The sequence below is a fragment of the Gymnoscopelus microlampas genome, assembly GCF_963454915.1.
Source record: "Gymnoscopelus microlampas genome assembly, chromosome: 18".
Classification (NCBI taxonomy): Eukaryota; Metazoa; Chordata; class Actinopteri; order Myctophiformes; family Myctophidae; genus Gymnoscopelus; species Gymnoscopelus microlampas.
In genome coordinates, this window is record NC_139955.1 from 21,900,481 (window position 1) to 21,928,159 (window position 27,679).

At 41.6% G+C, this 27,679-nt stretch overlaps 1 protein-coding gene across 5 annotated transcripts in view; it reads right to left on the minus strand.

Annotated features, from left to right (window-relative positions):
* Positions 1 to 27,679, minus strand: part of rnf130 (ring finger protein 130) — a 53,434-nt gene that overhangs the window by 24,908 nt on the left and 847 nt on the right. For all 5 annotated transcript variants that reach the window (XM_084041974.1, XM_084041973.1, XM_084041972.1 and 2 more), the window contains exons 2-3: positions 26,562 to 27,037; positions 9,789 to 9,989 (exon numbers count right to left, since the gene is read on the minus strand). In XM_084041974.1, coding sequence (XP_083898100.1) covers positions 9,789 to 9,989; positions 26,562 to 26,817 — 457 coding nt within the window. In that variant the 5' untranslated portion in view covers positions 26,818 to 27,037. The remainder of the gene's footprint in view (positions 1 to 9,788; positions 9,990 to 26,561; positions 27,038 to 27,679) is intronic.

Below are 27,679 nucleotides of genomic sequence, written 5' to 3' on the forward strand. Positions count from 1 at the left end.
CAGTGATTTTGTTGTGAAAATGACTAAAGCTTTGGAGAAAGACTCAGTAAATACAGTTGAGCACAGTGATTTTGTTGTAACATTTACTACACCTTTGGAGAAAGGCACAGTACTGTAAATAGGCCTACAGTGATTCAGATGTACATTTCAACAGGTAGATGCTACAATACATACAAAAGGCAGAACATAGAAATGGAGAATATCTCCAAAACTGGATTCATGCCACATTTTGATTCTGAACTGGACAGGAACCAGTTGATGATTAAAATACAGACATCAGTGAGATGTAATTTCCATGATATCTATGACCTCTGAAATTATTTCTCAGCTAGAGGAAAATGAGTGGCATTTGTAACTTGGCATTTATTTGAAGGGGAGGAGACAGAGGGAGACCTTTGTTAATCCTGCAGGGGAAATTCAGTTTTGGCTTCACCCAGCTGATGGCTTCCCAGGTGGTTATGATGGCTCAGGGACACTTTAACACATAAGACATGGGTGGGCTGGGAGGCGAACCGGTGACCTTCTGATTACCAGACGGCCTCTCTACCCGCTCAGCTACGGCTGCTAAATATTAAAGGGTTGAATTGGAGCAGAGTGACAATTCCCTTGATGGTTGGATAGATAGATAGATAGATAGATAGATGGATAGATGGATGGATGGATGGATCTATCTGTCTATCTACTGTATCTATCTAAATACAGCTACCTTTCTGGAAAGAAAACTACAATAGTAATTTAAGGTATGGTGCAGTAGGTGGCTTTAGTCTCTGGTTAACAAATGACAACACTGACACACAAGATTCTATTTATTTTGTGATAATGAATTCTGAACTCAAGATAATGTTTCTGTTCAGTCAACATGAACACTGTTCTCCACCTGGGGCTATATTCTAATGGCTGAGCCATGCTGAGAATGTCTGACATCTATCAGCATGCTCCAAGCTGCCTGTCTCAACAGGAAATGTACCAACGCCACTGTACAATAATTCCAAGTTTCTCTGTTGTGACCCAGAGAACATGCAAGGAGAAGCATCATGTGATCCAATGTCAAGACATACAGTGGCTTACACCAAAATACTTCCTATTTCTAGATCCATAACTGTAATACTTTCACATGGGTGTAAACACAATACATACAGACATCATGTATTAATGTGATTTGAGTGAACAGATTAATGAATGCATGGCTTAACCAGAGAAGTCACTGTCAGGCCGGGTTTGAAATATTTGGGGTGGCAGATCTTCCTTGGCCTACTGGGAGTTTCACACAGGGTAGTGATAGTAGGCCCTAACTTGAGGTGGTGGAGGAGAAAGGTCAACTGGCTAGTTTCTGCTTCATATGTCTCATATAGTCATATTACTGCAGTAACATATCACTGACTCTCTAAACACTTTAGCATGGGGCACTTTCTCCCTCTGTATGGGTGTATGTTAGGGTGGTATGTCTGTAATGTATATATCTATGATGTACTACTCATAAGTCTACAACAGTATTTGTGTCTCTGGGTCTCTGCGTAGCATAAACATCTGTGTCAGTAGTAGTTATTATTACCAACAGAATAGACCCTGGGCTACTTGTCCCCGCTATTAATGGTGCTGATGGTTAGCTGACAAAATGAAGGCTCCTTTGCCCATCCTTTACATCATTTGTTTCAGTCCCAAAGCACCTGCACAACATGCCGAATAGTTCAGGTGTGCCACGCTGTGTACTGTGTACAGACACTGACAACCCGCCAGATTGTACTTGATAAGAGCATTCGTATAACAATAGCACTCCTGGTGCGCACTGGTGGACCCTTACAGCATTTTATGTTTGACTTTAATGCTCACATTTTTTTTAATGGGGTTTTATGGACTAATTTTTTGATTGATGACGCAGTGTTAAAAAAATTCACAAAATCAAATTCCCCATGTCAAAAGAGAGGGAGCATCAGGCGAACTAAGATTGCTCGAGATGGTCGAGATTTGTGTTGAGTTCTACACATGTCGGCTGTTGATTCATTGAATATTGCCTTGGACTCAGATGTGGAGATAGATAAGATATCCCAATCAAACCAACAAAAAAATGCAATAAAGCAAGAGAGAAGAATGCGATCTGTAAAAAATAAATCACTGATCAGGTCAACAGCAGCAGAGATACCGCTCTTTCCCCTTTTCTTAAAGCCTTTCAATTTACAATTTAGGCATTTAGCACATGATCTTGTCAGAGTAAGTGCAAGGAAGATGTGTCAAACCCCATCAGGGTCTAGGAATTGGAGTGCTATAAGAGAAGGACATGCTACAATGTAAGTAATGTAACAAGTAAGCAACAGACATAGCATCTAGAAGCTGTGTAAGGGCTTGATGAAGATGATGCATTACCCTTATTCTGTTGAAAATGCATCATCTTGGTCGAGTGTAAATTAAGCGTTAGGATTATTGCTCTGCATCCCTCGGGAAGCCCAACGCGAGTTGCCCTTCAGTCCTTCAGCCCCCAGGACAGGCTGACTCAGCGGTTTTGCCAGCTGGGGCCACATGAATGAGAGTGGATGGGTACAGAGGGAGGACAACAACAAGGGCATGGTGCAGATCTGGTTATTGGCTATTCTATTGTATACATTATCATGCTGGACCTGTACTCTCAAACCCAATCCAAGAGTGCTGTCATTTTTGCTGTTAATTTTTGGTGGAAGCACCAAGCCCTACTGTGGTTTTAGAGCAGTATCAGTACAGAGCTGTACCTGCCTTGGATCAAGACTATCATAGATGTGTTTTATACAGTCTGACATTTGCTTACAATGTATCTTTCTTGGTCTCTATCTCCCTATAGTCACTGGAAATCTCTGTACATGTACAAATGCAATATATACAGTAAACTGCTGACCCTGTAGCCACGGATGTTAACTCGCCATTCGGAACCTGTGTGCACTGTATTAGTCCGTATTTTTCAATATGTGTTTTAATCCCGTCTGTGCCTGAACGCCGTTTTATTTCCTCTTTTACATCCTGATTACATCGAGTAAAATACCGGCTTTCACCTGATGCGCCCCACCACTACCACCCATTGAGGAATACAGGGAACTTCCACCACAGACAGGTTTAAAACACATATTTATAGAAAAATAGGGACTAATACAGTGCACACAGGTTCTGAATGGCGAGTTAACAATCGTGGATACAGGGTCAGCACTTTTTATGTTTTTGGGGCGGTGTAGCCGCCCCCTATAAGTGAGTTTTGGACACCGACCAAAAAATTTGTGTACCCCCTAACCCTTCCATTGTTAATGCAAATCGATACTTTTTTCATATCAGCCAATCACATTACAGCTAGTGTCATCACCACTAACTGTAATGTGATTGGCTGACTTTGCAAATTCAGGACTGTGATTGGCTAGCGAAACACGTGACACATGTGCAGCCCTATGAATAGCAGTATGGACTTTAAAAAAAGTAATTTATCCCTTTTTTAAAGTGAGTCATGTTGTGATGACCACACACCGCCCACTTCACACTGGGTGTGATTTTTTTTATATGTACGGAGAAGTACAGGCTTTGAGCGCAGATTTCCAGTGACTATAGGGAGATAGAGAAGACTATCATAGATTTAATGCAAAATCCTTTCATACAGTCCTGTATTTACAAGAAATGTCTCTCTCTCTCTCTAGTATGTACATATATACGATACGGTATATGTAATGGTATTGTACGTAGTTTGGTATGGTACAGGCCAGGGAGTGGGATGGTAAAACTGTTCCTGTGATTGTGGATTTGGTGGATTTATGACATACATAGCAGGCCTAAGTTCAAAGTTCATGCTGTTCTAGTTATTTCTTAAGGTCCTTACACACCGGGGCGTTGTTTTCAATTGAATTGCAATTGCAATTAATTTGCCCAAAAAACGGTGTTCGAAATACAGAACGTGATTATTATGCGCAATATAAAACTGCAAAAAACAAAACAAAAATGCAACACTGCACAACAAATCAAGTGCACGAGAACGAGGTGTTGACTGACCCTTCTTGAGAATTCAAATGGACAGTGGTTACCAACCACATCTCCACTCAAATGTTTCTCAGACATTCACAAAATGCAGCAAACATTCACCCAACTAACCACAGCCTGCAGAGCTAGTCGTCAGCCTCAGCCAAATACATACAGTACAGTAGTACTTACAGTAATGGATTTCTATACTTACAGTAGTGGATTTCTGTACTTACAGTAGTGGTTTTCTAATGTAGACCAAAGGCGTGAACAAAACCAACATATACTGTATCTGAATGCTTTTGATAGCACCACAAAGTACACAAACACCCGCTTTGGAATGGAAGCCACAACATGTTTAGAATTGAGGCCAAAATTAAAAAAACAAAACAAACAAAAGCACTGCATTGCCAAAGTTTGTTTCAGCAGTTCTGCACCTCCAAGATGTTCTAATAAGCTGAACATCACAGCAGAGGCATCGATGCGAACATTGTGTGTGGTTGGTCTGACATTCAATCTGCTTGTTGTGATTTATATTGCTTTTCATTGGTGCAATCTACCAGCAAAGTACCATGGACAGTTTTAAATAAAGGTTGTCCGAGGAGTTTAGAAGGTACAAACCTCTATAATCCCTCTCTGAGGGACTACAAACACAACCAGATGGCAATTAATTCATGGAGAGAGATAGTACACACTTTGTCCACTGTGTCTGTCACCAGAAATGGTGAAATCTCCGAGCCAAATTATGTCAGAGCCGGAGGTTGACGTAAACTAACAGCAGAGATCCAGGTGTCAACATTACCGTTCCAGCACTGTATAAAGTGGATCTTATGTTCAGCACTCAAAGCAGAGCTGCATTGACTGAGTATAAAACCATTTCGTGCTCTGAGAACATGTTCGGTTTCGGCAAGTCGACAAGGGTCCGACTTTGTTTTAAGTCTGCTGCCAGCTTAAGTAACAGAACCAGATTTTTAAGGTACACACACACACACACACACACACACACACACACACACACACACACACACACACACACACACACACACACACACACACACACACACACACACACACACACACACACACACACACACACACACACACACACACACACACAGCTATAACGCAAGCAGTTGTTTTTATGAGTCACTCTATTGCCCCAAGATCAATGTCAGATCAGTCAGTCAAAGCAATGGGCCAAGGCTGCAGCAAACTAGCATTAATCATTAGCTTTATGGGGGCCAGCGACGGACACTGGCTGCCAACAGGAGACAGGAGACACATGTGAACCGTTGGCTCAGGAGGCAAGCAGGTGTGACGCAGGCTGACTTATTAACTCTGCCATGGAGCGTGGAAGACATATGGGAGTTTGTGTGTGTGTGTGTGTGTGTGTGTGTGTGTGTGTGTGTGTGTGTGTGTGTGTGTGTGTGTGTGTGTGAGAGAGGTGACATCACCTACATAAGCTACAGAGAGTGATGATACTGAGACCAAAGGCTTGCTCTGGGTGATGGCGGGTAAAAGAAGGACTGATATTTTAATATACTTTTTTAATACTGTTATTAATAATAATAATAATAATGTTAGCTTTTTATTTGATAACCTGGCACTTTTGTTAATATCCAATAAGGACACATACAGTACAGTACAGTATCAGCATGCCATATAACATAGTGTAGCATAACAGTATAATATAGTAATAATAGTCTTGGAGATTCTTTGGTGAATTGTGTTTTATTTCACTAAAACACTCTGCATGAAGGGCTGTGACAGATAACAGGACATAAACATGTCTTCTGTGTTTGTGTGTGTGTGTGTGTGTGTGTGTGTGTCCATGTACAGTATGTGTGTCCTATCAGAGACAGTAAAGAGTTGTCATAAACAAGGATCATACTTGCACACCTTCCTACCAGACTGCATATCTCTCTGTCAGATTGTTTGCACATTGTGTCGCGCACCGAAAATAGCTGATCTACAAGCTCACAACGTGTCGCAGCACGTCATGTTGAGAGCTTGTAGATGTGCTATTTTTGGTGCGTGATACCGGCGTGCAGCTAAGTTTAACTCAGGCTTTACCTAGACTTCCTGTCTAGTTGCCTTTCTGTTAGGTCTTTCTGTCTCCGCGGAGGGGTGACCTTCACCTGTGTGTGACACCACATGGCCCGGCGCTCTCGTCACCACGGAGACACGGAAGCAGCGCTGCATGGATGGCCGCGTGACTGCAGGGATTGCTGACGCACTGGCAACAGATGCACGATGATCAACCCTGATATCAAGCATGCACTGTATACGTGTGTGCAGGCAATACACTCTGTGGCTTGGTGAATATCATTGCATGCCCCTAGCAGACCTAATAATAATAAACTTTATTTGTAAAGCACCTTTCATGACATCAATGTGCTTTACATTAAAAAGAGATCAACAAAAGAAAAATAACACAATATTAAACAAGGACTAGGACTACATGCTGCAATACAAAAGTTTTTTTTACATAGTTCAACTCCTTGAACACTTTGTTAGTAGAATCCCCTGATCCCCGCCCCTTCTTTCTACTGAGCTTTATACCAATGTGTTTTGTAGTATATTTTGTATTGTACTGTATTATATGTATTACTGATGAATTGAGTACAAACTAGGGAACGCAGTGGAAACGAGCCCCTGGGGCTTTTTGTGTTACCCTTTAAGCATAACCTTGGACTGTACTACCTGTACTGTTAATTAGCATGTTAATAAAGTATTCATTCAATCAATCTATCAATCAATAAAGCTTTATTTTAGCCGAGCCAGGGGTCCTTGGGGGGAGTAACAGGGGTCCGAACATTTTTAACTCAAATCTTCGCTTCTGCTGGGGGTCCTTGGAACAAAATGTTTTGAGATGGGGCGGTCGGCGGCCAAATGCATATCTTTCTGGGGGTCCTTGACATGAAAACGTTTGAGAACCACTGATATTATAGGAACATCAGTTTTTCAGAAAATTGTTAGGATTTAGAAGACATTTGTAGAATCGGCCTCAGGTCTAAATGGGTTAATTCAATATAACTCAAGGTGGTCTCCCTACTCTTCAATTGGGAAATGTCAACACTGACATTGTCAGTCACTGGGTGACTGACAATTAGCCCTGCCTGAAGCTCATGAGCACAATATCTCCACAGGTCAAGGGGGCATTTATTCTGGAGGTAGATGTTTGGTCTCCCATGCAGGAGAAGCTGGGTTCAAATCCTGGGTGTTACATTTGCAAATACCTCTCTCCGTCAGGGCTCCGTCAGGAGAAAACATAACACGTACGGATTGCAGCTTTAAGAAAATATTTTTTTAAAGTCTAAACTTTCAAGTAAAAAAAAACTGCACTGGAGGTTAAGTGAAATTATCCCACGGCGTGGGCAGATGTTTTCATTTAATTAGAAGTGATTTATCCTATACAGTATGGTAGATTAAATGACTTTGTAAGATGACCCTGTTGTTCCTGTGATGATGCTGTTCACAGAGGAGGGTGGGTGGGGGGTGAGGAGGAGTCCTTGAAGACAGCTGCCTTTGATGACAGCACAGTTTTTAAGTAGAGGATACTGAGTGTTTCATCTCAGCGGTCTTGAAACTGGAGTGTAGGAAAAGAAACGGCTCAAAACACTGAAAGATTTTCATATAAACACACACACACACACACAGACACAGACACACACACACACACACACACACACACACACACACACACACACACACACACACACACACACACACACACACACACACACACACACACACACACACACACACACACACACACACACACACACACGTTACATTCTTGCGTTTCTGCCAGTGCACCTGCATGCTCTCTGGATTGTCTTCCTCACAGATGCATGCAGACACATGCACACATGCATACAAGCTGTACTGTGCCTCAAACGTTAAAAAATATATATTAATGTCTCGCAATGGATGATATTTCCTTTTCAGGCAGATCAATACTGTATGGGCCCAGGCTCCAGGGAACCATCTTCTGCTCATGAAGGAAAATTACCTTATTAATTAGTCATGGATATTCTATATTTATAAAAGTTGATCGATCACACCCAGATAGCGACTGCCACACGTTATGACTCATAATTCCTCAGTCCACCCCCCCCTTCGTCCTTTCTGCCTACCTTCCCTTTTCACACTCCTCCTTTCCAGTCCTCTCATTGGTTGGATGTCTGACTTCTGCCTTGGCCAATGCTGTGCAGCTAGCCCCCCTCTCTGTGGATCTCATTAACGTTTACTGCTTCACTCTGTCCTTTTTGTGTCTTTTCTCTCTCTGTCTCTCTCTCTCTCTCATCCCAAAACTACACAGACTTCTAGACTAAAAATCACCAAGCACACGAGTATAAATATCATGCATACAACCACTTTTCATTTAACACTGTAGCCTGATGTGGCTTTCTTCACACCAGAGGATGTTTTGTCCTCTTGTAAGCCTGCCAGCCACAGCTGGCCTTCCAGCCAATCATTCAGTCACACAGCGAGTGAGTCATGCACTTGGTGTTAGTTGATGAATGACGGAACAAACACAAAAGTTAATGGTTCTTAATGTTCTTAAATAACGTGTTGCTTAAGAACAACAAAACGGAGAAGGTGATAACATTGTGTGAGTGTGTTTGGGTTTGTAGGTGAGGGCTGCACAATGTTTTACCATCACCAGCCACAAGTCCTATTGAAGAGTCCTTGATCATGACACTAAAACAACTCTGATAATGGTGTCCACTAAATGCCTGAAAATGCAAATCTGTGCATGTCTGACTTGTCTCTCTCTGTGTGTGTGTGCGTGTGCGTGCGTGTGTGTGTGTGTGTGTGTGTGCATGTGCGTGTGTGTCTCTCACATATCCCATGTGTATTGCAGGGTTATGTCAGGCTACCCTTTGCCGTATTGCTGTGCTAGTGTTTGGTGGCTGAGGGCCAGGTATGCATAAAATGATGTCCTTCACACAGAAATAACTCCTCTACACTACAAAGTCACACAGCTCTCACCTTTACGACACACTGGCTTCTGTCTTCATCTGCATCTCCTACAAATACCTCCATGTACTGTATCACAATGCATGTCCACCATCTTATAAGCACCACACAACCATCTACTAGCCTTATGAATGTTTAGTTACGATCTGCTTGCAAATTAACCACATAGCATAACTAACTTTTGGTGTTTTGCAATTCACTTCATAAAGCTGATGTGGTCATTTTTTAATGATGAGTGAATTTCATGACCCTTGCACAAAACTACGGAAGTTCATAAACTTTTAATCATTAACAGACAATAATTTGTTTTACCGATTAATACTATCAGTTAAACAGTTAAATAACAGTGTGTGTGTGTGTGTGTGTGTGTGTATGTGTGTGTGTGTGTGTGTGTGTGTGTGTGTGTGTGTGTGTGTGTGTGTGTGTGTGTGTGTGTGTGTGTGTGTGTGTGTGTGTGTGTGTGTGTGTGTGTGTGTGTGTGTGTGTGTGTTTCACTGGGATTTTTCTTTTGCTTAAAGTGATGCCTATAGGCAGCCAGCCGCCACATTACAAAGCTGCAAAGAAAAACTCAAGGAAAAAGGAATCTTGAGCATTTCAAGAAGTTCACAAGCCGTGACTGCTATGGGGTTTTCTTTTCAGAACAATGGATCTCAAGAATTAAACTTTTCTGCAACATTTAGTGTTTTTCAATTCCTCAGAAAAGACCAACGTCGGATTCATGAAAATTCACGCAATACATTTCTTGTTTTCTAAAATGAAAAACACTTCTTTTGCAGAAGCAATTGTCTGCCACTAGTGGCAGCATAGAGGCAGTACAATATCTACACACATCTCCCACTAACCGTCATGGCCCATTCGGACTGTTGGTGGAGTATCCGTGGTGGAGTTGTTGTAGATGAGGACAGCGGAGGCATTGTAGGCCGCTGCCTTTAGTATCTTCTCCTTAAAGGTGCAGTTTCCCCGCTGGAGCAGCGCCACCCAGTGGACAGTCCGCGGTGGCACGACAAAGCGAGTGTGTGGGTCACAGCCCTGTCGGTCAACCACTGGAGAAGAGAGAAAAAAAGATTTGTTATGTTTCAGTTTACACACATACAGGGTTATTTATGCTGTATGTATCCCGTTACGAAGCCCTCTTAAATATACATTCATCATATTTAGCAGTGCAGTGCAGCCCCTACAGCAATTTGGGAGTTTGATGACATGGTGGATGTGTCTTGATGCCGTAGCTGAGTGGGTAGAGAGGCCACCTGGGAATTGGAAGGTCATCGGGTCCCTAGGCTTGCCCAATCTATGTGTCTAAGTGTCACTGAGAAAGATACTTAAACCCTTTTAAACCATGTTTAAAAAAAGAAAACTGGATATTTTTCTCATGTTTAGAAAACCCAGCATAAACAACTGCTGCTATGCGGAAGGAGCCTGCTGGTTGGTCGGTCAGGAACCAATCAGAAGGCTGACAATGGGTGGAATTGTGGTCTTAAGGCCGCTCTGCCAAGCCAGAGATGCAACCCGGAGGATTTGGTCCCCTAGGGCTCTATTAAGGACTTCTAAGGTGAGACATGGTCTTATTACTTGATTTAAGACGCGGAGGCGTGATCAATGCCATTTTGCTATTATGGATGCGGTAATCTGCGCACTACACCAAGGTGCTATGCGGTAAAACGACCCTGAATTAGTCATGGGTGTGTTTGGGTGTTACTTTAATCAATCCAATCAGAGTACCCGCTGCCATTCCCTTTAAGATCAGCTCAAGACACTATTTTCTGTGCGTTAAGCGGTGAGAACAAAATGAAAATAAACACTTCAGATTATAGAGAACTTTAAATTATAACGTTCGGTTCAGAATTGAATGAGCACGGATTAGTTAAACGGACGGTGTCTTTATTATCTTTATATCCAACATTTCTTTTTGCAATTAAGACGTGGTCTGACCACGTCTTAGTCAAGGTGCATAATAGCATATACCACATTGCACCCTTAATCAACATACTGTATGGACACTCCCCCATGCGTAAAATATGCTGGCAAGTCTTATTCCTTAAGTGTTTGCGCTCAGCGCACCTTGCATAACAGGGATTGCGCATAAGATGGTGGCCATATCACCTAATTATCACCTAAGACGTGTATTTAAGACGTGCTTAATAGGGCCCCCAGTGTCCACTCTGGTGAACAGGAACTTCTCCATTTCCAAGCTAAACCTGCTTGCATGTGGAGGTTAGATGTGGCAGGAATGTTTAACCAGTGTGTCTGAACTGCACCTACGCCACTGTTGCCAGAACAAATGAGAACGTGCACAGTGAGGTTTGTAGATAGTCATCTAAAGAATGAGGCTGGACACAAATGTAGGCATGGGGATGTAGAGTGGTTTGTTATTGCTTGGTGTTTACAAATCCTGTGGTGGAAGTCAGCGTGGAACTAGTTTGACTGTCTGTCTGTCTGTCTGCATGTGTGCATGTATTAAGAAAGACCTACTGTAACTGGTTCAGATGCTGACCCAGTGATACTAACTCTTGATTCATACTTAGTTGCGTGTGGGCATCGTCCATCAAAAATAACCGATCTACAAGCTCATAAGGCGTTGTGGTGAGACGTGTGGTGAGCTTAGATTGGCTATTTTTGGTGTTGGGCGCGGAACTAACTATAAATCAGGCATAACTAAATGCACCCATTGATACACACTTTCACACCCCTTTGCAAGAAGACGTCCAGTAACTGTACCACAGCACACACGCTGATAACACAAGTCCTGACAGTAATGCGATATTTTGAGCACTTCAGTTCTGTGCACATCTGTAGTCTAGTATGGTTTCATATCATTTCAAAAGCACTACAAACAACTCCTTGTGTTCTCAGCTTAGCTATCACTGGTAGATATCAACAGGCCCTCTACCGTTTGTAGGCTAATTCTATTTCCCCTAAAAGTCATTTTATGCAGCTTGCAATAAATCTTGTTACACCGTTTTCCACCATGACGTATTCTCTTCTTAGCTATTTATGTTGCTTGTGTAATCCAGTTCAGTTGGGCCTTTGCCCAATTGAGCTGACCAAATACATGCCTAATATATTTTCTTTTCATTTGTTTATTTTAAGTTAAGTCAGGTGAGACAGAATTAAAAACAGATAATGAATTAAGATTTATTTCACACCTTTCTTTGCTTTCATTACCGTATTTTACTTTTGCGTTATCAATGAGCAAACAAGCCAAATAGGCCTCAGAATTTGACAACGCAACACTGGAATAAACATCACAAGTGAATGGACCTTGTGGATAACTGCACAGACAAGCTGGCCAAACAAAACAGATGGAACAACCTGGTTTTTACCCCAAGTGTATGCTGGGAACGCGAGGTATAGAAGAGAAAAAGAGATGGAGACTGAAGTGGTGCAGACAGGACAAGGTCACAGTCATTGATTTGGTGTTGGCGGGATGGGTTGGGTTTCTGTCTATTTCAGCATCCTTCATACTTTCGGTAAACACATCATAATTCTACACTATGCTACTCGGTGGTTCTATTTAGAATTACTTGGTGTTTCAGCTTGCATCAACTGTGCATTGTTGGTAAACTGCACATAGATTGAGTGTGTGTGTGGGTGGGGATGCATGTTTGTGTATGATTTGTGGATAAATGGGTGTGTTAGCAGAAAGGGGAAATCATTCAGCAAATGACAGACACTAACAGGGTCAGAGATACTGGACTTCCTGGCTGCTATATCATGATCAGATGTGACTCAGGCCGAGATAAAAGCTCAGCAGATGTGGATAATCATTTACGTCCTGCTGAGAATCATAAATAATTAAAAAACAAGACACAGTCTCATAACGCTGTGACTTCACTGCGCAATCCATAGCTATGGATAGCATGTTACTAGGCCTGCAGTTTGTGAATGAAGCTCCAATGTTGTGGTAAATGTGCTAACATAAGCTTAGCAGTGTGAGGTGAGCTGTTCCTACTGTTGTAGGAACTGCGAATGGTGTAGCAGCCTCCGCTGAGCTGTGCAGTTCAGTGTGATTGCTCTACTGTTGTGAGTATTGGTGATCATTTTTCCGGCGGAATGGTATGTTAATGACGTCACGCGCACGGCACACACATATCGCCCACATTTCATTTTACCTTAAAATTAGGAATCATATTGTATAGGAAATGTTTTTTAGCTTAGTTCTTAGCTTAGTTTGCACATCCATACCGTACCTGTGCGTGCACGTGAAAAAAATAATGCCCACACGCCGTGGTGTACCAATACACCACTGGTTGTGAGGACATACATATACAAAGTATACAGACCAACCCCGGCTGGCTCCTTCTGCACCATTTGATCCCATATACCATTATCTAAATGTATAATGAGACATTTAATGCATTTTCCTAGGAATTGCACTGCACAAGGCACAAATGTCTGTCTGCAATCAAGTTTCCCATTTTATTACAGCCTATCCTATACTTTCACCTCTTCAATGGTCCTACTGATTGCTGTTTTTCTGTGACCCAATTCAGTTCTGATTTTTTTGTTGGTCTTGATTACTTTTTATTATTATTAGTTATTAGGGGTGGGGGGACTGGGCCTCTTGGAGCATAATTTGCATTCTGTTTTTATTTCTCAATTTGTTTTAAGACTTTGCTTCTGTTTTATGGTTGTGCAGATAAAGTAAACTATGTTTCAACCACACTGCAAACCTGCAGTGACTTGAGTCTCGAGGACTAAGAATGCTGCTCGCTGTCAGCTGCCTCCATCACTGGCCAATAAAAGCTGAGACCACCTATTATGTGTAGACAGACAAATGGACCGATAAGATAGATAAACAGAGAGAGAGAGAGAGAGAGAGATATCTTGTAACAGCTTGTAGCAGATAATTGCAGTCCATAAACAAAAGCTTGGAGAATGGGTGTGGAAAGTTTGAAGACATGAAAGCAGAGCTTGCGGATCGACTAGTACTGCCCAAAAATAAGATCACATTCCTGTACAGCCCCCAGGTAATAAGTACAAACAAGTTTCACAAACACCATAGGGCGGAAACCTTGTATGTCCAAAACCGTTAATTTTCAGGAAATGGAAAAAAATATCCTGTGATGGATCCAATTCATTCAATTCGATCCAAATCATTTAGTCACAAGCTCTTCTTATTTAATACTTTTCATTGGTTAAATATGTATAAAAACCCACACTTAATCACAATGTTTTTCTAAAATGTAATGTTCAAACTTTTTTTTTTTAAATAGCAGAAAGAACAATCAGAAATACAAGAGGTGCCAGCCAGCTATGCCCGGCATACAATGTGTAACGTCAGTTCATAGAGTAGGCTAAGTCCTACAGGTAATGACTGTCATACATACAAATGTAAACCAAGCACATGATGGCGTGACAGAAAGAGTGGGAGAATGGGACAATGAGTAGGTTTACTACTAAGTCTTAAAAAAAGGATTTTAAACTTAAAATTCTTACGGCAATTGATAACTGAATACAATTTGGCTGAACCAAGCTTCACATTCACACATTTGCACGGCGAGCAGCCCAGTACAAAAAGGCACACATTTTCTGTAGGCTAACACAATAGCCTATACACAATGACGTAACTCAAACTGACTGCCGTCTGGAAGATGTCAACAGAACATCAGCAAGTCGTTAACCTGACGTCCCTACTTTGGACATGTCATTATATTGCGGAAATGTTTAACAATTCTTTGTTGTGAGCTTGTATCCAAAACCAATAGTGAAGAGAACATGGGTCAGAAGATTTAGCCTCCATCACAGAGGCATTTGCATCATCCCAAATCTGCAGATCTGAGGTCAAAGCCCTCCTTGGATAAGGAACTTTGCTCTGAGCTGAGCAGTTTCACTGGTGATTAAATTAATTGAAAGGCAGAACCGGGCCTGGTCATTGGTCTGTTTGATGATAATGACAGCCAGAGGATGTAGTCAGAGGGAGAACTGGAAATGGCAGTACACGCACAGACACAGACACACACAGACACAGACACAGACACACACACACACACACACACACAGACACACACACACACACACACACACACACACACACACACACACACACACACACACACACACACACACACACACACACACACACACAAAATGGGCTACAGTTTTTCTTCATCATGTTTTATGTTCATTTCAGCACAGAGTCTAGAGTGCATGCTCAGAGAAAGAGATAGACAGAGAGACACATCAAAGCCATTGGGGACTGGATCAAATTGAATCATAAGCTTGCAATATGACCCAGAAGAGCACAAATACATCTCTGTAATAGTCACGCAAGCAAGCACAAACGCACGCTTGCCCACACCCACTCCAGCCTGAAAAACAAGCCATTAGAACAGAACTATAATGCACATGAGTGTGTGTCTGTGCGGGCGTGCACACACACACATTCAACCTTATAGAGAGGAAGCGGCTTCTGATTGGCTGAAAAGTCCCGTGGTTAGGCAGCATCCGAGAACACAATGCTGTTATCACGCAGAGTATCAGGCCGAAATACAGGCCCACTGGGATTCTGAAGATGTTTTATTTGGCTTTATTAGAAACATTGATTTCAAGTATTTGGCCTTGTGTGTACTGTACACAGGTGCCTTAGCCCGTTTAATTACTACTACAACCAGAGCCTGACTGGTCCGGCTCTAGTTTATTTTATTTTATTTTATCGCCATCTGTATCGGCTGATTATGCAGCCGATGTTTAACCTCTTTCAACTCAATGTCCCTATTTTGAGCATGTCATTATAGGCGTTTTCTAAATTGCTATAATAACATTTTCTAAAGTTTTCCAAAATGTTAAAAAAATGTTAAGTGGTTAAATAAAATGTAAGATCGGTTTTGTACTTGTTTGCTTGTTAATTGCAAACAATATTAAAGTTAAGTTACATTTAATTTTCATATTGAAGTCTAATAAATGTACTGTATGTAATTCTTTGTCAAAAGGTTATTTGTGTTTACTATAATGTTTTTGTTAAACGTTCTCAGTTTTAAAATCTTGAAATGTAAGTCTTCCAAATTGATTTCAATATTGTATTGTATGTAATTGTATTTTATTTTTTACAATAGATCGTTCAAAAGAACATCGATAATAGCTGGCCTGGACTAGCACTCAAGAATCCAACATCTGGATCACCATCAGACCCCAAAATATGGCATTGGTCGTGCTCTAACTATAACAACGCTACACTAGAATGGGTGATTCGCAAACTATTACCCATCTGATATCACAGGCAGGTTGAAACAAACACTTGGCACGGCTTGTGCTTGAGTTCATCTACAAGACTGAACATGACAGGAGGCTCCTTCCTGCAAGAAAGCTAACATCTGATGCCATCTTTTACATGGCCGCAAGCATCAACATAATTTTTGGTTAAACCCTCTTTGCTTATCACACAGCCTCAGTTTCCCAAACTTTGAGGGGGCAGGAAAACAAATTATGTTGGTGTTGAAACAGCAGTACAAGTACCTGTCCCTCACTGATCTTGTCACTGCAGTTTCACTTCTATACCCTGCAGGATGCCTGGCATGATCCTCAGTGTTAATTTATCCATTTGTAATTTCAGAGTGTACAAATGCAACTAAATCATGGACCCGTAAAAACGTCCATTTGGTTCCATTTGTACACTCTGAGAGTTAAATTAACTCTAGCATCCCTATTCTGGGAATCTCATTATAGGCGAACATTTGGCGAAAAAAGGCAAACATCAGTCATAAATAGCATATCTACAAGCTCACAATGTGTCGCAATGTCACGCGTTGTGAAATTGTACAGTACATCTACTCTTTTCAGTGAAGAGATTTTGTATAGAGGGAAAAAAGGATGGGCCAAGTACAGTTCTCTGGGGGGCCCCAGCCCATGAAGTACATAGGGTTTAAGTGGTTAACCCTCAGAATTTACAGTATAAAAACAACAGGTGTACAGAAACATTTTACCATTAGTTAACATGCCACAAAGGATTAAAGCATTACTGTATGTCCCCTTCCTGGATGACTTTAAAACCTCGAGACCACTGAGGCTTCAATAATAAATCATCTGTCTTAAAGGCCCTCTGGCAGACATCTTCTTCCCCGTATGAGATTTCACCCTAATGCTTTTGAAGCACAGCTAGTGTCAGGTATCAAAAAGAAAATATTGAACATCGCTAAGGTCAATGAAACAGCAGAATCCTTCAGCTGCTGGCTCCCGATTGACTCATATCCCATGAGGCTGCGTTGCCCTTGTTTCAGTGTACTGTGTGTGTGTGTGTGTGTGTGTGTGTGTGTGTGTGTGTGTGTGTGTGTGTGTGTGTGTGTGTGTGTGTGTGTGTGTGTGTGTGTGTGTGTGTGTGTGTGTGTGTGTGTGTGTGTGTGTGTAAGGAGAGAGAGACAGACAGACAAACAAACAAACAGAGACAGAAGACAGTGAGAGAGTGTGTGCATGTGTGTGGAACAGTGTCCAATATATAACCTTGTAGGTAGAGGGGTATGCCTATGGGGCCAATGAGGTAACAGTATTCTGAGACACGAATACTGATGACATCACTGCAGCAATCGCCTAAGAACAAAGTCAAAGGGGAGTTTGCTCAAATTTAGATGTGTAAACATGTTGTGCTGTGTGAACTGCAGTGCAGTTCCAGTGTGAGAGAGGACTTTGTTAATGACATTCTATTCCGTAGAGCTAAGGCCCACTCACAGCATAGCAGTGGCCCATTATGCCTGATTTATACGTACAGTACTTGGTTGTGCGCAACAAAAATAGCAATCCACAAGCTCACAATGCATCACACGCAACGCTTGTGAGCTTGTAGATCTGCTATTTCCGATGTGCGAGACTGGCGTGCAACTAAGTATAAATCAGGCCTTAGTGATAGCTACATATTGTAGCTGACATCCTTTGGTTTTTGAAACGCATACAGATACAGAATGTTATGAGAGAGGGCATTGTTTCTGTCCCACGGCCAAGAGAATCTTAAGAGCCCACACAAGGGATGGTGATGCTTACATTCACGAAGAATTATATCAAAGTAGGAAGCTCGTTCTATGCTACAAAATATGTATTAGTGCAGTGCAGAGTTCAAAAAGCTTAAAACGTCAGTAACACAGTGAGCTGTAGACATGCTGTACTAGCAGCAAAGGCAGACTTCTTATGCCATTTGAACTCTGTGCACTACTTTAATGGAACTAATAACTATTTTGTTGCACTCAAGGAGCTTACGACTTTGATATATTTTTCATTATTTCGGGCCAGTTTGGAAGCCTGTGCCCCACTGTTTCTGTGGGTGCTTACAGTACATTCATGACATACTTTGGGTCTACTAAATTACTATGGAAATCATAAATCCGCTTCAGAACATCCACCCAAACCTTTTGTTTACACTTCAAGACAACCAAGAGAAAGGACAATATAGAGGACCACATTAAAAACCCCGGCACAGATGGCAACTATCTGCTGCTACCAAATCCTAAACAGATTGCTTTATGGCTGGGAATGGGAGATGATGGCTCTTAGAGCTCTCATATATTTTTCCCCCTCAGTGGAGTAATCATTTAACAGACCATTTCTTTGTTAATGTCACAGAGGGACCATGGTCCAATCCCCTCCTGTACCTCTCCACAATCCCCCCCACCCTACACCCACCTACACCATCTGTGCTCAGTTGCTACTCTCTCACAATCACTGAAGCATTCACCGTTTGCAGATAAGAGCAGACAACAATGGAAATAACAGTCTGCAGCAAAGTACTAACTTCGTTGAGACAGACCACCCATTATTTTCAGCTTTTATAGATTTAGGCTGGAATAAAGGTCCTAACCTGTCCCGCTGGAATACTGTTCGGTGCCACAGTGATGTATGATGCAATTCAGGAATGGTTACGTGCATGGCTGCATCAATAGTGTGCATTTACAGTTAAAAGATAAAAATATATATATATTGTTTGCCCCCCCCAACCAGCGTTATGGTAGAGTAGGTGTAGTGTTACTGAGACAGATTCCAGGAATCATAAAAGAAATGTCACTGAACAGACTCTCCATTATGGTACCGTGTCTGTGCATGATGTAGCTTCCAGATGTTCTTATAGTATACACTCCAAATGCATGTCACAGACTACACAAGCATACACCTACAGTGTACACGTGCACTTGCACACAGGCCCCAGCGCTTACTCCACTTCTTGTATTCAGTGATGTCATTAGTGTACTTCTTTTGTGGGTCCTTTGGTATTTGCATCCTTTGTGCCACACCTCTATGAGCCGTTTCTCTCCAGTTCCATGCGACTGATGGCCAGCCATGGCTTGTGAGGAGGCTCATTAACTAATATCCCCCACCAGGCCCAACAGAGCCAGGGTCATTTAACGCCATGTGGGCCCAGTCATCCGCCACAAATCGGCCGGCTCAAGAATCAGACAACGACCAAATAAGGTCTCTGATGACATCAGTTCCTTCCTGTTGGCCAGAATTTAGGGTTACTTGGCTTGTTAACCCATCTCTAGCACTTTCACAGATGCGCTCTCATCAGGCTTATGTTTGGCAGGACAGAAATGGTAATGTACGGTATATGTATAATATACACCCATACGCTACATTACCATGTTCCATGCATTTTTATGTACAGTATGCCTATGAAGATTTGAGGGTAAGTCAGACACACTACGTGAGAAAAATGTGCCCTTCACTTAGATTCCCATTCAGAACTATTTCATGAGCAAATGTTGGTTTTGTACTTTTGTTAACCTTACAAACTGCCAGCTGCCAGGGTTTAAATATTTGTCTGTCCTTACTGTCAGCAGACTATACGAATAAGATCGTTTTGGAATGGAGTAAAGAGAGCGTGATAGCAATGCTAGGGCAAAAGCTGTACTTTCTTGGTGCCCAGGAGACGTATATAAAAGCTGATGGATACTGCCTACTGTAGCTCCTGTTGGCTCCTGCTTTAGCTGGCGGTGAGGGCACCTGCCAGTGAAGAGATACGCGTCAAGGTAAATAGACAGAGGAGCAGGAGGAAATGTATCCATCCTCGGGACTTGCTCATCTTTACTGCTCACCCAAAAACACAGAGCAGCTGGAGGCTCGAATCTGTGATCGTTTGATCTCCCCACCATATGTCCACAGTCCTGAGAGACAGCTTGGTTCCTACGCTTGGACAGACAGACACAAGCAAAGATACAGGAAGCACAATGCCCTCTGGAGTAATACAATATGTAAAACAGGATGTGGTAAATCTACTGGTTTGTGACTGTGTGTTTCAACAGACTTTGGGGTTGAAGAATTGAATATGTAGCGTGGGTGCAGACAGCTGACAACAGTCCCCATAGACTGGAATTGCTCATGTGAAATAGCACATACCACACACACACACACACACACACACACACACACACACACACACACACACACACACACACACACACACACACACACACACACACTTCACAGTACATCAAACACACCAACGTAACAGTTTTCTTTGTGTTTTTGAGGGGATGTTATGTAATGGCTTGCCCAAGTTTTGTCAACAAAAAAAAGCAGAGCAGTCATGGACTTTGCATACGTAGAACACCGTTTGATTACAAAAGTCAAGAGGAAAAGATCAAAGTTCTAAATCAGCTTACAGAGAAACCTAGACACATAGAGGCCAATATTTAGATCTGGGACATAAAGGGTTAATTATAGACATAAAAGGTCTATAATTAACTTAACATAATCCAGTAACAACAAGTTATGCACAGAGCCCAGCGGGGGAGCAGCAGCCCTGGAAAGACACAACAGGTAAGACAGACACTCCCCGATCTGCCAATGCTTGGTAGAATGACAGCTGCACAAGCATCCATCCATCCATCCATCACATCAAATCTGCATGGAGACTACTGAAACAAATACAGCAACAAGGAGAACATTGGTGGGGAAAGGGATGGGAATGGCATTTAGCAAACATTGCCAAGTTTGTTCTCTCCTTATCTTTAATCGCTGAACCTTCAAGTATCCAGTGTACTGAGTGAGTTGTGTGCAGCCAAAGACAAGGCCCAAGATGAAGGCCTGCATTGTCCTTGGAATGAACTGTAACACAGTGAGCAGTGCCACTGAGGTATCAGACCTGAAAGAATACTCAGATTATCTAACCATGTTCTATCTGTATTGTTTGTCCTATTGGTTTTAACTGCTTGTTTGTCTTATTGTTGTCTCCAGTCTCCACTGTGTTTTCCATTAGTCTTATATCAGTATGTGCACTGATGAAGGTCTGACAGACCAAAAGCTCAAAATAAAACAAAACACTGCATAGATAGATCTTATTGCACGGAAATATCTTCTACCCATCTTAGTGTCAGTAAGTGGGCCTCTGTGCTGTTGGATTCTTTGACCTTGACCATTGCCTTCAACCAACAAAGGGGTGACCTGCTACAGCCCAAAAAGCAAGGCGGTAAACTTCTGTGCTTCTGTCCCCTCGATCCTGCAGCTAAACTAAAGTGCCTCAAAGTGACTGTAATGGCACTGTCTGGCTTTCCAACCAAAGCTCCAACAGGCTAGGGAGGTTGATGCAATATTTACACATCAAACTATGGGGCTTTTCCCATGTAAGTGACACATAGGTCATCGTTAAAACCATCCAACACACATTCTATCTGATGAACTACTGTACTTTATTATTTTCACTAAGAGGACTAAGCTATACCCCCTGAGGTATAGAGACAATTATTTGAAAATTATGAACATGGTCACTTGGTCAGTTCCTTGTGGCCACTTTCCTAGAGGTGAGTTATCTGACATATACCATACATATCTATGCTAGCCTGATTATCAGACTAAAGCTTTGTGAAGCTTGAAGCAGAGAAGCAGTTCACTCAGTGGAGTGGGCGGGGTCTATGGTTTGGAACCATGACAGTACAATAATTTATCACTTTAGGCTTTAATGCATGCCTTATAATTTTGACACAATGCAAATAGTCCTACAGGATATCAAATTAAACAATAGCACCACATATTGTTTCTGTCACTTTTTGGGTGAAATTTTAGCTCATTGTGAGTATGCTGAACATGTCCCTACTGTAAACATATTTGGTACCTGCCCATATTCAAAGTGTGCTGTCAGCGATCAAATTTTACCCAAACACAAACTGGACCAAACTGGCTCAGTATTTCATTAGAAAACCAAATACCGCACCATACCCATGGTATACACACACAGTGCACCCTGTATTGGTACAGAACAGTATATGATACATTACAGTCTAGCTCAGGGGTTCTCAACCTTTTCAGGCCGCGACCCCCAAAATAATGATATTATTTCCCGCGACCCCCCGCGTGCACGCGCGCGGTCCCGTTCGCGCGCGCGAAGGGTTATTTAATTATAATAGGTTATTTGATAATTGTTTATTATCAAAACATTTTTGCAAAAAGTGGGTAAATTGAGTAAATTAACTGATAAAACATGAATTAATGATAACATAAAACAATATTTTGTTAAAAAAAAAAAAAAAATCTTTTTTTTTTTTTTTTCAAATTCACCAAAAAATCTGGCGACCCCCCCAAATTATTTGGCGACCCCCCTGGGGGTCGCGACCCCCAGGTTGAGAACCACTGGTCTAGCTGCTCGACTCGAGCAGTAACGGTACAGCACAGCGCTTGTGCAATGGAAGTACACATTCTAGGTCAGTTTCTTGAACCCGTTACTGGTGCTGTTCTTGTTGGAGGCATTTAAGGGCACTGCTGATTTTCCGCTTTGCTTGGCAAGGTTAGCTATGCTGTCAAGCTCTCCATGACGAGGTCGCAAAACTGGTCACACTTCCACCTCAGGCAGAATGCAGTCGAAATCAGTAGACCGTGGAAATTAGGCCAATGGCAGTCAACTCAAAACAAACTGTACTCTTACTGGGAGTGACACATGACTAGACTGTAAAATCATACGATAAATTGTCATCAGCTTCGGAGATGTGCCGGTTGATGGCATAGAAGTTATGACTGTGTGACTCCATAAACATACTGCTTCTAATTTTGCTTGTGTATCCTGAAGATAGGCCAGGGATGCTATTGTATTATTTACTGTTAAACAATAGCTTAGCTACAATTCTAAATTGAAGCTTCAAACTCTAATTGGATCTCGTTATTAATCACAAATAGCAACCAAAAGGCAATAATTTGGTACAGATACAAGAAGAAGCATTCTTATTTATGGCTCAACTGTAAAATACAAGGACTGCTCTGTGGTTTATGAATCCACTAGCTACAATTACCTTTAAAAGCTACCTTTTCAGGGCACCTTATACAGTTCTCACATAACATGTCAAGAATTTGTATTGTTTTGTACCATTTTGTTTTTAATAAATTGCTTTTTAAAATCACCCTCAAGGTTCTTATGCAATTTTGCCATTCATCTACACAGACATATATACGAGCTGTAGTGTCAAGAGCTGTAGTTCCTCCACACAACTTCATGATGGTGATGGTGTTTGAGAATGCTCATCATGTTGGGTTGTAGATCTGTTATTTCCGGCAAAAGACTATGTAATACATATACATTAAGCTTTAGTAGCCGTTCCAGACATGTTTTACTGTGCTGCTACAAATCTATCATTACCCCAATAGACACGCAAAAAAGCCATGGATTCTCAAACTTTAGACAATGAAAGGAAGGTTAATGATGAAATAACTAAAATGTGCGCTCATGCTAAACTGGCATAATAAATAGGAAGAAACACAAACGCCCCCATTAAAAAATGAAATTGCTTCTAGCACCCCAAGATTCTCTGAACGCTCCCGTTAAGAAATAGTAGCGTAGACCATCCAAATTCCTTTGAACAACGATGCTTTGAAAGGCAAAACTTAAGGCATTGGGTTCACTACACCAAGAGTGGAGTGAGCTTTGACCAGTATACTATGAGTCTTTTGCGCTTTTCCTATAGCTAATAGCTAATGGAATGATGGCATATTGGCACCATTGGGACATTTAATTTAGAACACCAGTTATAGTCAAATGGCGTTGATATATAAGAATATCATATTTTTTTAAATCTATATAATGGATTATGACTTCAGATATAATATGATATGAACCTGCAGTATTCAGAGATGTGGTTGAAAACATTTAGCATTTCCTCTCCACCTTCTCAGTTTCTTTCTGTCTCCGTCTCCTGATACCAGATAAAGATTGGAGCATTTAAACTTACAGTAACCAACGGTCCACAACTCACTCCCCGATACAAGGAAGATGATATGGTTTCTATCTGACACATTATCGACATAATGCCAAATTATCGACATAATGCAACTCCCCATGTCTATCAGAGCAATTCTTTGATTAAAAAGCACACAGAGGTTTAAGCTAGATCAGTGATTTTGAATTGTGATCCTGAGGACCAGACTAGTGCTACATTCTACCAGGGACTTAGCTTCAGCTGCTGTATTAGGTTCAAGTTAGTCCCTGGACTGCTAGAACAAAAAACAGCACTTGAGTACTAGTCTAGATGATCCAATACCATACAGTTTCATCATACCATTGCTATGTAGGAAACTGTACAGTGGTTTCCTTGATATTCAATATTATGGAATATTATGGAAGCAAAAGCAAGAATCAAAGCCAAAGCACCCCACAAAATAAATTAGATGCACCAAATATTCCTGTGTCCCCACCTGGAATGATCCAGAACAAAAGAGTAAGTTATACAGTGTAATTACTCTTTCCCCAAAACACTGACTAGTTTAGTCAGCCTGTTCTTTCACTCAATCTTCCCTTCCCTTCCCTTCCTTTCCCTTTCCTTCGAGTGCCAGCAAAAGAAATAGGAGCCAAGCGGAAAAAGTATGAAAGTCAATGAATGTTTTGTATGGCTTACTTTACAGAACCCATGAGTGATTTTGTGACTGCGACAATGACAAAGAAATGAAAAGACCGAGCTGGAATGACGTTATTTCACAACTCTGCAGCATGAAATTATGCTCAGACAGAAACTGTAGCCTAACGCATGCCAACTGCTTGGCCCTGCATGATGCAAGCATATAGAGAGTACTACATATTGATCTAGAAAAAACGCACAGTACAGAATGAGGTTACAGACAGACATACAGTACAGAGCATGTCAAATCAATCCCCCTCCCCTTCCCTCAGGGGACCCCATTCCTCTCACAGTGCGTTTCTTTTCTTTTACTCTTGTTCAAATCCTCCTCTCTCTCCCAGTCATGGCGTTCCTACAGTAGCATGCTTACATAAACGACCCCTACCCCCCACCGACGGGGGTTGTTCAGGGCGTCTGGTAAGGCACGCCTCTGTCCAGTGTTTACTGAATCTGAGAGGGCTAATGTATGTCATATTAGCCAAACAATGAACGCACACAAATGCTCTGTGCCCCGTATCTTAAAACATGTGATGTTTGTTTTCCCCTGTATTAGTTTCTCTGTTCACTGTAGAACATTGTGTACACTGTGAAAGCATTTGCAAAACAAATTTGACTTGACTTGTTCTTAATGCAGCCTCCAGCCCAGTCTGTTTACTGGAGGTGATTATGGAAGCATCTGAGACAAGGGGCTTAGGGAAAGGGAGGGTTCATGTGAATGTAGCCAACAAACCAGACCTAAAGTCCAATTAGTTTAGAAGAAATGTCACAAAGAGAAAATGCATTTAAGTAAAGCTGTGACTGTTTGCTTGGGTGTCACACTTCCTAATTGAATGTGCAGATCATGGAATAGGCTGAAACAGTGATGTTTTAGTCTGCATTCACTGCCTGTAGAAAAGAGGATCTACAGCGACAATTCACTCGCCAGCTCCGTCAACCATAACACATAAACTTAGACAAACACAGGAAGTGCAAGTCTTAGCGAAATTGCAAAAGCAAAAGCTGCTTTGACAAATGCAGTAATCTCTGTAATCTTAGCCAAATTTAGTGGGCTTTCCACAGTATTGAGGACAGACTGGTCTAATTGATAGCTTGAGGAACTAGGACTCCCATCTTAACTGTCAAACGTTAAAACATTGAATCTCTATTTATGAATATGATTTCTGTACCATGTACTGTAGGTGTCTCATTCTTCATAGCTGGAAATGTCCAACAGTATATAGCAAATAAACATGGCACCATTAGACACTTATGGATACAGAGAGATAATAATGGTGTCACTAGCTGGAGTAAGTTAGTTATAATAAACAGACAGTGCAGTCTGGCAGTCACAGTGCTGAGCTCTGTGGAATGCTTAAGAACATACTTGGATATTACACACACACACACACACACGCAAGCACACGCACACGCACACACACACACACACACACACACACACACACACACACACACACACACACACACACACACACACACACACACACACACACACATGCTTATTGTGGGAACAGTACAATTATATGTAGACCTATTGCAGGCTATTGTAGGCTGGTAAAGAGGTGGAGAGTAGGGGTTAATATCGATTTACTTGTTTGTTGTCAGTCAAGTATGATGGGCAACTTAAGTAGGCTACAAAGCAATTTCTCCGCCACTCAAGTGGATATTCAAGGACAAGGGGGGGTTTAAACAATATGCTAAGTGCACTCATGCCATTCATTTTTATTATGGCTTAATAATAGCCTACAGCTAGATAGATTTGAATGAGCAGCAAACCACACATGCAGGGGGCAGAGGTGGGCACCACACATGCGGCGACCTTCGACCTACCTCCATGATAAGGCGCAGGTGCCACCACGATTCCTTTAGTATCTGCTTTGGGTGAATCCTGCCCGTAGGTGCCTTCGTCGTTGGTCATCATCTGAACAGGGTTGCCCTTAGAGTCCAGCACGGTGGCATTGACCGTGGCACTAACGTGCTCGTCTCTGCTGATGGACTTGTCGGCACGGATGGACAGCACACACCTGGGCAAGGCCAGTACCAACAGAACGCTGCATGTTGATGCTGCGGTCCACCTCCTGGGCATCTTTGGAATGTCTTAGTGCACGTCCCCCCCTTTACATCCAAGCTGTCAGTAGAGAAACGGCACCACACAGCGATTCACCCTCCAGAATCATAGAGGGCCTTTATAACAGTGGGTTTATTATAGCAAGCCTTCCGTGTTGCGTCCCGTCGTAGAAAACATGCCGTTGTCTTTCTTCACATTGTCTTTATTTCCCCCAACATGTCAGTGTCTCCTAGACGGCCTTGGAACCAACACAAAGCACATTCATGTTATGAGAAAACTGGATATGTATGATAGTAATAATAACATAATTAAGGAGAACAGCTTCTCAGATTATTATTATTATTATATTTAATATGACAGCTTAGCTGTCATATTAAATATAATACAAATAATAACAATAATAATTTGAGAAGCTGTGACAGCTTCTCAGATCATTATTATTATATTTAATATGACAGTCATATGAAATATAATAACAATAATAATAATAATAATAATAATAATAATAATAATAATAATAATAATAACAATAACAGCCTAATGATGATAATACTTTGTTGAAAAAATACTAAAAATAATAAACATGAGCCGAATTTTAGGCTATAATGGCGGAATATAAACCAGTATGAATACAAGCTGTAGCCTATCTATGGTTTGATTTCTGCTTTTGCGCATTCATTTTGCTGCAACACACACTAATAATAACGTACAGTTGCATTATGTTTGCCTGCATATATAGCTATAGAGGCCAAATATCTGGTTGAAAATGTCAATAATAATGTTCTCAAGTGAAACAAATGTCAAATGTAGACAGTCCTAATGTTGACAGATGTTAACAGCTGTCTGTCATACCGTAGCTCTGGTCCATAGCATTAGAAGG